Source organism: Spermophilus citellus (genome assembly GCF_964194105.1).
Source record: "Spermophilus citellus genome assembly, chromosome: 18".
Classification (NCBI taxonomy): domain Eukaryota; kingdom Metazoa; phylum Chordata; class Mammalia; order Rodentia; family Sciuridae; genus Spermophilus; species Spermophilus citellus.
In genome coordinates, this window is record NC_138200.1 from 20,170,621 (window position 1) to 20,184,333 (window position 13,713).

General features: G+C 40.6%; 1 protein-coding gene across 2 annotated transcripts in view; it reads right to left on the minus strand.

Annotated features, from left to right (window-relative positions):
- Positions 1–2,332: 2,332 nt before the first annotated feature.
- DPY19L3 (dpy-19 like C-mannosyltransferase 3) overlaps positions 2,333–13,713 on the minus strand; it is an 81,625-nt gene continuing 70,244 nt past the window's right edge. For both annotated transcript variants that reach the window (XM_081274490.1, XM_081274491.1), the window contains exons 17-19: positions 12,017–12,149; positions 8,990–9,148; positions 2,333–6,181 (exon numbers count right to left, since the gene is read on the minus strand). In XM_081274490.1, coding sequence (XP_081130616.1) covers positions 6,020–6,181; positions 8,990–9,148; positions 12,017–12,149 — 454 coding nt within the window. In that variant the 3' untranslated portion in view covers positions 2,333–6,019. The remainder of the gene's footprint in view (positions 6,182–8,989; positions 9,149–12,016; positions 12,150–13,713) is intronic.

The window sequence follows — 13,713 nt, forward strand, 5'->3', positions numbered from 1 at the left end:
AAGGGATTCTTCAGGTATAATTCAGGTCCCAAACCAAATTTTGAGTTAATAACAAGGAAGATTATACTGGGTGGGTCTGACTTAAAGCCCTTAAAGAGAACTGGACCATTTGTGGAGATGTTCCTGCTGTCTTTGGACAGGCACAGCCTCTGCCTATGAATAGTGGTGGCCTTGAGGTGCTGATGACCTCAGTCCTACAAGCCTAAGTAAATTAATTCTGCTTATTAACTTGTATGAGCTTGAAGAGGTCCTCCAAATTTCATGTGTTTTGGAAAGTGGTTCGCTTGGGGCATGCTCTTGGGTTTATATTTTATCCATGGTGAGTGGAGCTCTCTCTGTCTCCACTTCTTTGTGCCATGTCCTAAGCTGCTTTCCTGTAATGTCCTGCCTTACCTCAGGCCCAGAGGAATGGGGTCGGCCATCTATGGACTGAGACCTCTGAAACTTTAAGTCCCCAAATAAACTTTTTCTCTTCTGATTGTTCTTTTCAGGTCTTATGGTCACAGCAGCTGAATAGCTGACTAAAACAAGGTCTTACTAAATTGCTTAAGGCCTCACTGAATTGCTGAGGCTGGCCTGGAACTTGAGTTCTTCCAGCCTCAGCCTCTTGAGTTGTGTGCATCACTATGCCCAGGCTTGTCACCCCTTTTAAAATAGATTTTTGCATGTACCTGTATTAAGTGTCCCTTGAACTCTTTTTCAGATATTATATAATTCTTGTCTATTCAAGTTAACTTCTATTTTGTTAAGAAATCATCTGTTTCCTGAAAGTTTTCAATTTTTTTTTTTTTGTCACAGAATTCCATGTAGTTTTCTCATATAATTTATTTTATCATTCCTGATTCTGGGATTATATCTTATTTCACAGTCCTAATATTACATATTTTTACCTTTTTTTTAAAAAAATCAGGTTTACAAGGTGTTTATTTCACTTGTCTTTTAGAAAGAACTGGAGCTTGGATTGATTTATCCTTTCTACTATTTCTGATTTCAGTTTTTATCATTTAAATATTTTTAACTTCCTCATTTATTTAGTTGGTTCCAATTTCTATCTTTTGATTACAAAAAATTCCCAACTAATTGTATCACTTGGCCAATCTCATTTCTTCCAGATGACCCACAAAATAATTTTGGTATATAATTTTGACATATAATCTTGTCTATAAATATTTCACAATATATTTTTAAAAGGACTTAAAAATAACAAAATGCCCATATTGCACCTGGTATTATTTGTGTATATGTTTATATGATATTTCTTTAATATCCTAAGTGTTCAGACAGTTCTCCTAGAGTTGACGAAGGGACAAGAACAGAGAAGTTCAAATTGCCATCCTCCCAGAACAGCCCGTGCTGTAAGGTATGGCTTTTACAATGAGTAAAACTCACAGTAAAAAGTGTACTCTCTATCACACCCCAGCACACCAATACCTACAATGTATAACTGAAAAAAATATTACATAAAACAATACCTTTATTTACCGTGTAGATCTGTCTCTCTTCCCCTCTCCCTTCATTCCTTCCTTTAACTGTTGGTTGCAATCGACGACATTGACTTCACATTGTGTTGTATCTATATTATGTGCATTTTGAGAACAAGCCTATGTAGCAAACTTCTAAATATTAAATTAACTGAAAAGGCCCATGAAATGCATATCAGATAGCTTTTGTGAAAGGAGGAGCAGAGAAAAAGCATTTAATCTGCCAAGTGCCTGGTTGTCCTGTGCCAAACCACATCCAGTTCCTTCACATCCCCTTCCACTTACGTATACTGTCTGTAATTCATACTTCACTAGAACAGGATATGTGAGATCCCACTGCCAGTTTCTTCTATTTGTTTTTCTGACAATTTCTGCCTGGAATTTTGACTTGTTTTGAACGACACAACAGTCATATGTTTGTCTCCATAAACTCTTACCAAAAATATGTACTATCACCCATCTTCCTGAATTATTAATGGTTGATAACAATGAAGTAGAAACTATTTTAAGGTTAAAACAGAAATAATTTATATTTTCAGCTCAAATTTTACTGAGCCCTCAATAAACCTCTTCCTCCTCTAAGTGGTTCTTGTCAGGTGTTTTGGTCCTAGTGATGAGAAGCTCAGTAACACAGAAGCCTTCTCTTTAGCAATCTAAATGATTCGAATGAACTAATAAGCAGCTATCAAATTGAAATCTAAGTGGAAAAAAAAACCCCAACTCCTTCAACATTAACAATGATTAGTGATTTACTCTATTTAGCATACAGTTATTGCACTTTAAATAAATAGGTTCCTTGGATTTTGGCCTTCAAAGAAATGAAATACACTCATTTTGTGTAATCTAAAAGAGCTTTATTTAGTATATAATCTCCATACAATTCAGTACAACTTATATAAAAGCTCTTTGTAAGATTTTACCCATAGGATGTAAAAAACAGAAAATTAGTTGTCACAAGAGAGTAAGCCACTTTCTCACCTTAAAAAGACTCTTCTTCCATGAACAGACAAGCTTTCTCTTCTAGGTCAAAAGGTCGTCATATATGGAGCATTTGGGAGCATGTTAACCAAGAAACATGATCTGAGCGCATTTTATTATCATCCTATTAACTCTAAGGATTGAATTAACATTTTAAAATTAAATATTTCTATGATAATTCTGTAGATTTGGGCCAAAGATGAGCTAAATTTTTAACATTTTAGTCAAAGTTAATACGAATCAGAACAAACATTTTCTAGTTAATTGTGAAATAAAGATGCAGATCTGATGAAATATTTACACATGCCCTTGCCCTGGCAGCACCCACCCAACACCACACACACACACACACACACACACACACACACACAACCAACTTATTGAGGTCAATTCACACGGGTCAGTCAGATCATCTTTAAGACAATGAGCAGCCTAGATAAACCTTTATTACATTCCTGGCCAACACATCTGAAATGAAGCCCTATCCTATAAATGCCTGTAATGAAAGTGTCCCCAGGGCCTTTCTACCGGAGTAGAATCTCTATGGGTCATTGTGATCTGTACCTATAGTTGGCATTTTAACAAAGTACCTAGGTTCAAGTAGGGAAGCATTACCTGCAACGTACAAATGTACTTTCATTCACCCATCTTTTCTTTCTTTCCTCCCCGGTGCTGGGGAAGGAACCCCGGCCTTTGCACATGTGAGGCAAATGCTCCGATCCTGAGCGGCACCCCCCAGCCCTTCATCTGCTAATCTTTTGATGTGAGGCTAATGAGGACTTTCTTCTGCATGAGGGTTCAGTGGCTGCTGCTCATTTCTTGTACAAATCAAACCAATAACATGATTTGGGTACATCGGACCACCTTCCTATTGGTTCAGACTTTTAAAAGGCAGAGTGAGTACACAGAAAAATCTGCGAAGCAATCTAAGTTCAGAAATTTTCTTGATTTTTATGTTTCCCTCAGTATTTCATGATTTTGTTAACCACATTAAATTTAAAAGTGATTTTTATTAGCAGTTGAAGTGTTTCCACATCAAAACGGTCAACTTAATTTTTACAGAAATAACTCTTTTCACATCCATATTTCCTAGGCTTATACACAGCTGACTGAGTTGTGTATTTATAATCAGAGGAACTCACATGGCGAGGTCTGGTGAGGGAATGGAACAGAAGTGGGGAGGGAGCAGGAGTGTTGGGAGTACCAGGGAGTGGCACCTGGCTGTGCTGGGCTGGAGCAGGTAGCTGCAGAGGGATGGAGACTCCAGGGCTCTGTGGAGTGATAAGCAGAGTCAGTTAAGAGCACTTCTATTGAACTTACAGTTTCTCTTTGGGGACTCAGAAGCAAAATCTGGTGTTTGTTCTATTCACAAAAACAGAACCTTCGTTTGAGGTTATTACCATACATTAAACAGCTACCAAGGCCTGTGTGACAGGGAGTGTAGGCCACAGGTCTCCTGCTCTGGCTTGCAGAGATGCTGAAAGTCAGAGCCAGAATCAGATGCTTTTTGTACTGTATGCTCCAATGAGAAGGTCATAAAAGAAAGAATTCTGACAAGTGCTAAAAAATATCTACCATGGTACTGTACATGGTCACAGTGTCTTGTAAAGAATGTATGCATGGATTCCGTCTTGCATGACTTTTTGGCACTTTATATTTTCACTGAAGACTGAACACTCAATGTGTTGGCAACAATGGCATTATGAAAAAAAATCACTACGCCATCACTGTGGGGATGACAAGCATACAAATTTAAGTACATGATTCTTGTATACTGAGACTCTAAGTACTCAAATACTTAGACTAATACAAATAGGAATATTTAAAATAGATTTAAATATACATGAAAAAGTAACAGAGATTTTTTTTTTTAAATGAAATCACATAGTCTCAACATCTTGTACCTTACATGTGCTTGGTTTCAATTAGAGTAAGGCACTCACCAAAGGATGTACTGACCCATGCTGTCAGCTACAACAGACATGCATCATTACTGGCTTAATTAGAGTTTTAGTACTGATTAAAATGTTTTATTATTGTATTATCCTAAACTGCAGTGGTCTCCAACCTTATTAAAGGATACAGGAAAGATATAATTCAGGAATTTCAGTTGCATAATTTAATAACAGCCGGGTATTCTTGTGTCCAAAAAGACAATGTAAATTTTTTTGAATGCTGCCTAATAAGTAGTAACTGAATATAAAATCATCTGAACATGCGATGCTGTCCATCTTGACGCCTATGGCAATTTACTTCAGTACAACCACAAGGAGAAACATTTAAATCATCTCCAACTGGCAAGAACGGGGGAGAAAGTTAATTTCATTAGCCACGTTGATTTAATTAAATGGACAATATGCTTTTATCAGCAACTTGTACACATCCCCCTATCATTAGAAATGATGTATAAAAGCAATTATCAAAAAATTTTGAGCAGGTACATATAATCCCCTTTGTTGTTTACAAATAAGCATGACTTAGAGGCACTTGGTTACCTTTTAGTGAGGAAAACAATAACATCACCAGAGCCCACATGATAAGATTGGAGACCCCAAGTCAAACCTGGTAGGAAAATGCTGTCTGCCAAAAATACTGTGTTAGTGAACTAGTCAAGATACAACATTGAAAAAATATTCAGGCTTTGCAAGGTTCTAGGCTGTAAAAAATACAAAGGCTAAAAACACAAAAAGTTTACAAAATTTTGCAAACCCAGTAAATTGAAATGGGTAAGAAATGAAGCAGAACTATTTTACTTGCAAGAGAGACTGAAGAGTATCAATAAGGTTTACAATAATAAGAGTAAACAGTCTTGTTGCTTACTAAACAAATTCTACTTGACTGTATCCACTTTTGCCCCTTTCAGGACTTACAATCTAGAACTTATACTTCTTCTGTGCCTAGCATTCTCACACAAACACACACACTCTCTCTCTCTCTCTCAATGTATGACACATACTATTGAACATATAACATTTCAAAGAGAATACACGAAATGTTTAAGATATATATAAAGACCTAACATGATTTTTTTTTCACGTTAAAAGCACAATTGTTGGAAAACATTATAAAATTTTAAGGTGAAACAGCACAACAAAGAGTTTTTTTTTAAAAAAGCCACTGATTGGTTTTCACTAGTGAAATAATATTAAATCATTTAATTATGCATCCTCTCAATTACACTTAACCAGTGCTGTCTTAAGTCCACCGAAAATCGAAGCATTTCAAATCCTGATGGGATCTCACTTTCTGGCATGGCATGTAGTTGTATAGGTCATCTGCGGAAAGCACACCACTCTCCCCAACAACAAAATCCTAGCTCAGGCATGTGAAACCCATTAAGCTAACGATCATTAATGGAAACGAGGAGGGACGAGACAAAGACAGACTTAAGCTTGCCAAGATGCTTCCAAAGATAGTAATGCTGTGTAAACATCTGCAGGACACTCTCACAGCACAGCTCTCAGGGACAGGCTGCCCCACCACACAGGAAGCGTCAGCTACCACGGTTCCTTACGTGGGAGTCTCAGTGTGTCAAAACAGAGATTGGGCAGAGATCTCCATTACTTGCTCCTGGTCAGCTTGTAGACATGGAATGCTTTGTTCTGAAACACTCGAGTGAAGTGTGCCACGTAGGGGGGCAGGTTCCTCTTTATCTCTTCACAGAAGCGAGGGTGGTCTGCAGGCTTCAAATCTGGATCATTGTCTCCAGGGCCATCCATCATCTAAAACCAAAGCCAACCCAAATGTAATTTGGGAGGGGGGAAGAATCACAACCAAAGCTGGGGGCAGTGGCACATGCCCATAATCCCAGGTACTTAGGAGGCTGAGGCAGGATGATTCCAAGTTCAAGGTCAGCCTGGGCAACTTAGCAAGACCCCCATCTCAACATAAAATAATAATTAGAAAAAAAAATGGCTGAGGATGTGGCTCAGTGGTAGTAAACTTGCCTAGGATGTGCAGGGCTCTGGGTTCAATTCCTAGTATGGGGGCGGGTGGAAACAATAGAAGCAAGAATAGCTACTAAGTTTCCTTACGGATGATTTGTTAGTGAAACTATTATCTCAATGTCAATGGCTACTTAGAGATCACTCTTCTTATCCACCTTAGTTTATACTTTCAGAGGGGGAGTCCAGACTTCTCCCCCTTTGAAAGTATAAACTAAGGCAGATAAGAAGAGTTGTATCCCACAATGATCACCAATAATGGCAAAGTCAGGACTAGAACTTGGATCTCCTTGTTCTTAGATAGGTACTATACAGCTTCTCTCACAAAAATGAAATACAGATTTCTACTAAAATCAATATTCTCTTTAACTTGTCAGAAGGATTACTAAGAATAAGTTACACACAAAGCAAAATTCAAATGCATGTCTTTAATCTGTATCACCTTTGAATTCAGGCTAGCTGCTATTATTTATTTTGGGCAAAATCTGAATTTCATATTCTGTACAGTAAAGTGTTTTTTTTTCCCCAAATTTAGAGGTCTATCATTTGGTCCCATTTATTTATAAACAGCTGCTTTTACACAACAGTTATGGCAGACACCACTCTCCCACAAAAGGAGAAAATTCTGTTGGCTCTGCTTGAGACCCAGCACAGCTCCAAGTATGTTTTCCTTGGAGGTAGAAGGCAGACACCGTTTGCCATCTCTCTGGAGTGCAGCAAGGTACAGAAAGTTATCTCCATGGCTGTTCTCATATGCAGACCGAGGTGGAACAGGAGGGCCTGACCTCTTTCAAAGGGAACTAGCTTTTTGCTTTTATTTTTCTTTTCTGGCCGGGCTGGTGGCAGGAGGCCTCTGAGGTCCTAACATCTCGACCCTTTCCCATGCCTCGCTGCTTTGCTTGGTGGAACAAAGGGAGATGAAGGTAGGGCAAAGACTGGGGCTGAGACTGCACCAACTGCAGTGCCAGCACCAGTTGCCCGCCTGCCAGGAAGGTTCAGGGAAGAAAGCAGTGGGTGTCTGTGGCTGCTGAGGCAACCATGCCATGCCCTGCCGCACCAGGCTTTGGACCACTCCTGTATCTTTCAATGTTCCTAATGTTTTGCTGACAGCTCCCCTGGGTGCCCACTCTAGAGACACTAAAAAGTAGGCTAGGTTGGGTAGAGATTGAGGGCTCCTGCTATCATCCACATGACTTGGAGCTGGGTGATTGTCAATACTATCACTGCTCCTAAAGTGTCACTGGAGGTGACAGCAGCTATGACTTCAGTCTCATTGCTTCTGTGGAAACTGTGGGGGCTGTCAATCAAGCAGCTTCCCCTTCAACAGTTGAGCTGACCTGTTATTGTGAACATTACAGCCACTCCGATACTCCTGATGGCTTCGGAAGATGTTGCTTTGGTTGCTACAGCTGTCCTAAACCACCCCACGAGACCTGTGCCCTGGAATGGCTCTGTCTCTGCCTACCATGCATCTACTTCAGATGTCATCACTTGGGTCTGTGAGTGATGACATCCATGACAGCCAGGACAGGCCAGCCTTTGCAGACTGGCATGATGGCACAGAAATCCTGCAATTAGTGGGCAGGAGACTGTGTACCTCTCAGCCTCACTGGGCCTGTCTGGAAGTCCTGTTCCTTCGCTGCCCCTTTTGTGCTACAGCATAAGCCACAATGGTCTGGCTTAGTTTTATTTTGCCTATTCATGATTTCTATCTACAGTAGAAATAGGGCTGCCAGCCCTGAGAACAGCTAGCAGCCAGAGAGCTGTGGAAGAGCTGTTGGGAGCTGTTAGCTCTGACTGCAGAGGGCTGTGAGAAGCTGTTAGCTCCAGCTCCTGAGAGTGGCTGGGATAGAACTAAGAGCTGCTGGCACACAGAGCTCAGAGCTGTTAAGACTAAAGGAGCACAATTTGCCTTTTTGTAATTTTTTTTTGGGCGGGGGGGGGCAGGTACAAGGGATTGAACCCAGGGGCACTCGACCACTGAGCCACATCCCCAGCCCTATTTTGTACTTTATTTAGAGACAGGGTCCCACTGAGTTGCTTAGTGCCATGGTGTTGCCGAGGCTGGCCTTTAACTCGCAATCCTCCTGCCTCAGCCTCTTGAGCCACTGGGATTTAAAGGTATGGGCTACATGCCTGGCCCTTTTTGCAATGTCTATCTGAAGAAAGAGAATATGTCCCAGGGCAGGCAGAAAGAACAGTAAGAATGGACCACCACCACTCATTCATGGAGGAACTAACATGATGCTTTGGAGCAGTGTTTTGAAGTTTGAAGTTTTGTTTTCAGCAGGAAGCTCTTAGAAACAGAGCTTCATCATGCAAACCAGCCAAAAGCAGAGTTACTGTTAAACACAGAATCGGGGACCTCAGAGCTGCTCTCTCCCCTTGCCCAGCTCCTGTGGCAGTCACAAAAGTGCCAGGGCAGAGAATTCTGTAGAATGCATATAAATATAATTCTTGTGGATATATAAGGGGACGCTAGTCTATATGAATTTAAATTATAAAAAGATTTACATTGCTTAGGATTTATATTGGAATCCCACCCCTCTGAGAGATTCCCTGCATGTGAGGAGGTGACATGCTCACGTGTCCATTGGCGACGTCAAGCAGGTCCCGCAGCCGGCAGCCCCGGTGGTGCCTGCGTTCATAGCATATGCTGTCTTCCAGGATTATGTAGTCAGTGCCGAAGGACCTTAGAAGGGCATGCACGTCCTCTGGGGACCTCTTTGCATATATCTGATAAACCTTCAAAATGAGATAAAAATGGAATATGGCAAAATACATCTTAATTACCTGAGAGTTAATTGAGAAATATGAAGTAACCCCCATAAGGGGGTGAGCTAAGACCTAAACACACAGGTCTCCCACCTGCTGCCCCAACTATCACTTATCTGCAGTGCTGGAATGTTGTATATGTGGGAATGGCTAAAAGAATACTGTAATTATTTACAGAGGGAGAGTGAGTCATGCTGAATACATTGAGATTCAGACACCAAATACACTTGAATTTGGAATGTATTATTTCAAGTTATGAATACATTCATCAGTAGATGCCATGTCTAAGAATGCTTCATCAAGGTAATAACAACAACACAGGAAATAAGATAAATATGTGTTGGTAAGGAGGAGAGCCAGCTTCTGATGATGGCAGGTGGGAAAAAGGACCCCTGAATGGGGTCCCTGGTCCTAGGTCATGGAAGCAACTGCTGCTATGCTGCTTCTCCCTTGACTAGGAGACACTGACATCCACCTCCACCTCTCATCCTTCCCTGGAGCATGAGTAACCTGCAGCCCCTGGGAATTCACTCCCAGTGCCAAGGGCCCCAAGTGAATGCACACACTCTTTGGTGTCTTGTGTTCTGAGACCCGGCATTGGGAAGAGGTTGTGTGGCGGGGCAGAGTGTGTGTGAAGGTCTTAAGAGAGACGCTGCTTCCTTTGTTATCACCCAATTTCCTGTTAGGAGCCCTGACTTATGGGACTGGGTGTGAGGGCCTGATTCAGGATGTTCACATGGAGAGGTGAAATGGTAGGGAGGTGAGCTGCTGCTCTTATGAAAACTTAGGTTGGCCACCCCTCAGTCTAGCACAAGGGCTCAGATGGAGGTGTTCCATGCATGTGAAGGTCACGACTAAGGACAAGCACCAAGACTTGCAGGAGGTCAGTTATCAGGGCATAGCACGTGGTGTCTCTTTGCAGGGGCAGTACACAAAAGGACCGGTCTTTCTATGGCTCTCCAGCCTACACAGCCTAGGCTACCTCTGACTGAACATTTCATTCTTCTTCTGAACCTGGAGCTGTCTGGAACACTAGGGCCATTTGAAAAATTCCCATTTTAGCAGGAGTCTAAGTTCAGATAATTTCCCCTAAAAATAGGGGATTTAGTAAAAATAATTTGCGTTAAAGCTAGTTATATCTCACCTAAAAATAAGACTCAACTAGTAACATTGAGAAATGACAAATATGAAACATTAAAAAGTTTGAAACCTTGCTGATGAGGACTAGGGAAGGGTAAGAGGTATCCTACTGCATTGTTAACTAGAATGTAAATTGATATAACCTGTCGGGGGGTGACTTGATAATATCTAGCTATCTAAATTACAGATGCCTATACCCATTGGCTTAGTGATTACACATCTAAGAATCTGATGTACAGATGCAAATATGCATATCTAAGCTTATTATTTGGAGCACTGTATAGGATTGCAAAAAGACAGGAAAATGGCCAATAGTTAAATAAAAATTGCTACATCCACATAAAGTATTATGTAGCTTTAACAAAAACAAGGAAGCTGTTAATATGCTGATATAGAATGAGCTCCAAAATAGTGTTGAAAATGCAAGGTGTGCTGGGCACAACTTCTAGCAACTTCAGAGGTTGAGGCAGGAGGATCCCAAGTTTGAGGTCAGCCTCAGAAAATTAGTGGAACCCTCTCACAAAGTAAGGGGGAAAAAAGGAGGTGGGGCTGGAGATGTAGATCAGTAGTCAAGTGTCTCTGGGTTCAATCCAAAGTACCACAAAAAAAGCAAAAAATAAATAAGTAAAATAAAGAAAAAAGCAAGGTGTAATATGGTTCCTTTTTTTAAGGAAAAAAGGAGGAATATATGTATGCATATATTCATATTCTTAAAATATGCATACACGTATACATATACACATATATTCAAATGCATTCTTTTTTTTAAACAGAGAAGGAACAAAGAACACCTTGCTTTTTTGACAATATATTTTGGAGATCATTCTATATTAGCAAATTGACAGCTCCTTTATTTTAAATACACACACAATATATATTATGCACGCAATATATATATAAGATTGTTGGTATATTAGTAAAATACCTTAGGGAGGATACCCAAGAATCGAGCCACATTATTTGCTTCAGGGGAGGGGCACTAGTAGCTGGAATACAGGGATGAGAGGGAAACTTTTCACTTATTCCCCTTTATATGTCCTGAACTTTGAACTATGTAGTTAGCATTATTTATTTTAAAAAGAGCAACAACAATAACACCACATATTAGAAAACAGCCCTTAAAATGGTTTATAAAACTGTGACCAGTATGCCTCCACTCCTTTCCTTCCCTCCCCAACTCAAAACTCTTGAGTGCTTTGTCCTAAACCATCTCTTCTGCACATCCCAGGCCATTTATCTTCTCAGCTATCCCTGTGAGAGGAGCATGTAGCCTCCTAAACTGCCTCTATTTATCTGTCTATCTATCTATCTACCTACCTGCCTACCAATTCATTCATTCATCCATCTATCCATCCATTTTGGGGATTACTGACCCAGGGGACTTGACCACTGAGCCACATCCTCAGCTCCTTTTATGCTTTATTTTGGGACATGGTTTCGCTAAGTAACTTAGGGCCTCGCTAAATTACTGTAGTTAGTCTTGAACTTGCCATCCTCCAGCCTCAGCCTTCTGAGTTGCTGGGATTACAGGTGTGCAGTGCCTTTCTGGGCACCCTGAACAGCCTTTAGCAGATGGGAGCAGGCTGAAGTCCAGAACACGAGACCAAGCCCCAGTTCCTTATGTGAACCTTTACCAACATGGGTAGCCTGGGCCTTGACTGTCCACAAGCAGTGGGCAAAGGTTAAGACGGGCCTTACCGCTTTGGTTCGCTCCCTCAGGCTGTTGTCTTCATAGTGCGGGTGGTTGGTTAAGGTCCTGCCCGTGCACAGCTTGACTCCGGCCAGCAACTGCATGCTTCCAGCAAACACAGCCTTCCTTGGAGTGTGAGAACTAAAATATTAAGAGTCAGAATTAACTCCACTGCTAAGATTTCCTTGAAAACATCCAAGAAGACAGTACCACACTCTCAGAATCACCTAGTTCTGCTAGGAAGTGTAAGATTGGGCATGGCCTATGTTCTGATTTGCACGCCATCCATCTCACATTAACTTTCATATCCGTTCTTGACTGTTCACTAGAACAATGGTCAAGAAGCGTCTGACTTTCTGCTTTGATGGGTTTACTTTTATGATGAATTGTCTCAGGAGGAAGGCAGATATCTCCTGAGTCTGAGGTTTCTGGGCTAAAATCCATAGTTCTCTTCTCTTCTGCTCCTGTACCAAGGAGGCAGATTCTAACAAAAAGAACTCAGAAGATTGCCATTGTTTTTTATATTAAATGTCACTAATGGGCTGCCTAAAATAAACAAACTAGAAAGCCAGAAGATCTGAGATATTATTATGAATTACTTTAAAAGAAAAAAACATAATTAAAAGGAAAACATGGAAAGAAGATTCTGAAATAGCAAATATTTTACCAATCAGTATGGGGATGTACACAATTTCTGATGTGGAATCATTCCTTTTGTTTAGTTCTGATTAAAACTATATGCATTTAGGAGACCTTATATTATATCACAATCTCGCTTTCCAATTACCACCAAGCTATGATTCTTTGCCTCCCTTAGGGTAGTGGGGTTGAGGGCCAATGATGGAGGATCAAGGAAAGATTCCCAAAACACAGTGAAAGCATTTTTCCTCTCCTGCAACCCAGGAAAAAATAATCTTAGTACAGACCATTTAATTTCCTTCCATTTTTTGGAAACCTGCAAACCAATGAAGTAGTGTTGTTTTTCACCATGAAAAACACAAACAGCTCTTCTAGGCATTCTCTCTAGTGCCGAATTTCCCATAGAAGCCCACTAGGAATGTTGCAAGGTATGTTTATCTGTCTTATGTTAACAAAAGGAGTCTATGTCTGCTGAACTGAGCTAATGCGATAGAGTTTTGAGGAGTCTATCTGAAGCCATTCAAACTCAACCACCTCTGCAGAAAAAGCAATAGGAGAGTCTGCTCTCAAGGTTTTGGTGAGCAAAGCATGAAACTTGCTCTGCTGCTGAGGTTTCTAAGAGACGCCTCATCATATTCATATATCCCACCAGGATGTTCTATTTATTCCAAATTAATGCTAAAACTACTGCATGAATGCCATCCAACAAAGGCCTTTGGATGTCTATGAGGAAGACATCCTACAATTCAAATGATGACATGTACAAATAATTTACTTTTTGAAAAATTCAAGATTTTCTCTCTAACTATGACACTCTCTTTCACTTGCATTCCAATAAGCCTTCTTAAGTGAGGAAAAGAAGTAGATGGAATTACAATGAGCACACAAGGAATGACACATAATCTGCATTTTCCCTCACCCATGCCAGAGTCTAGAATGTGGATTCCAACAGAAAAAAGTTGTGCGTGAGCTTGGCTGTATTTGATAGGTTGTCATCATTCTGACAGTGAGACCCAGGAACACAAGAACAAATAGATCTATGCTCTGTCCCCCCTCACAACAATTT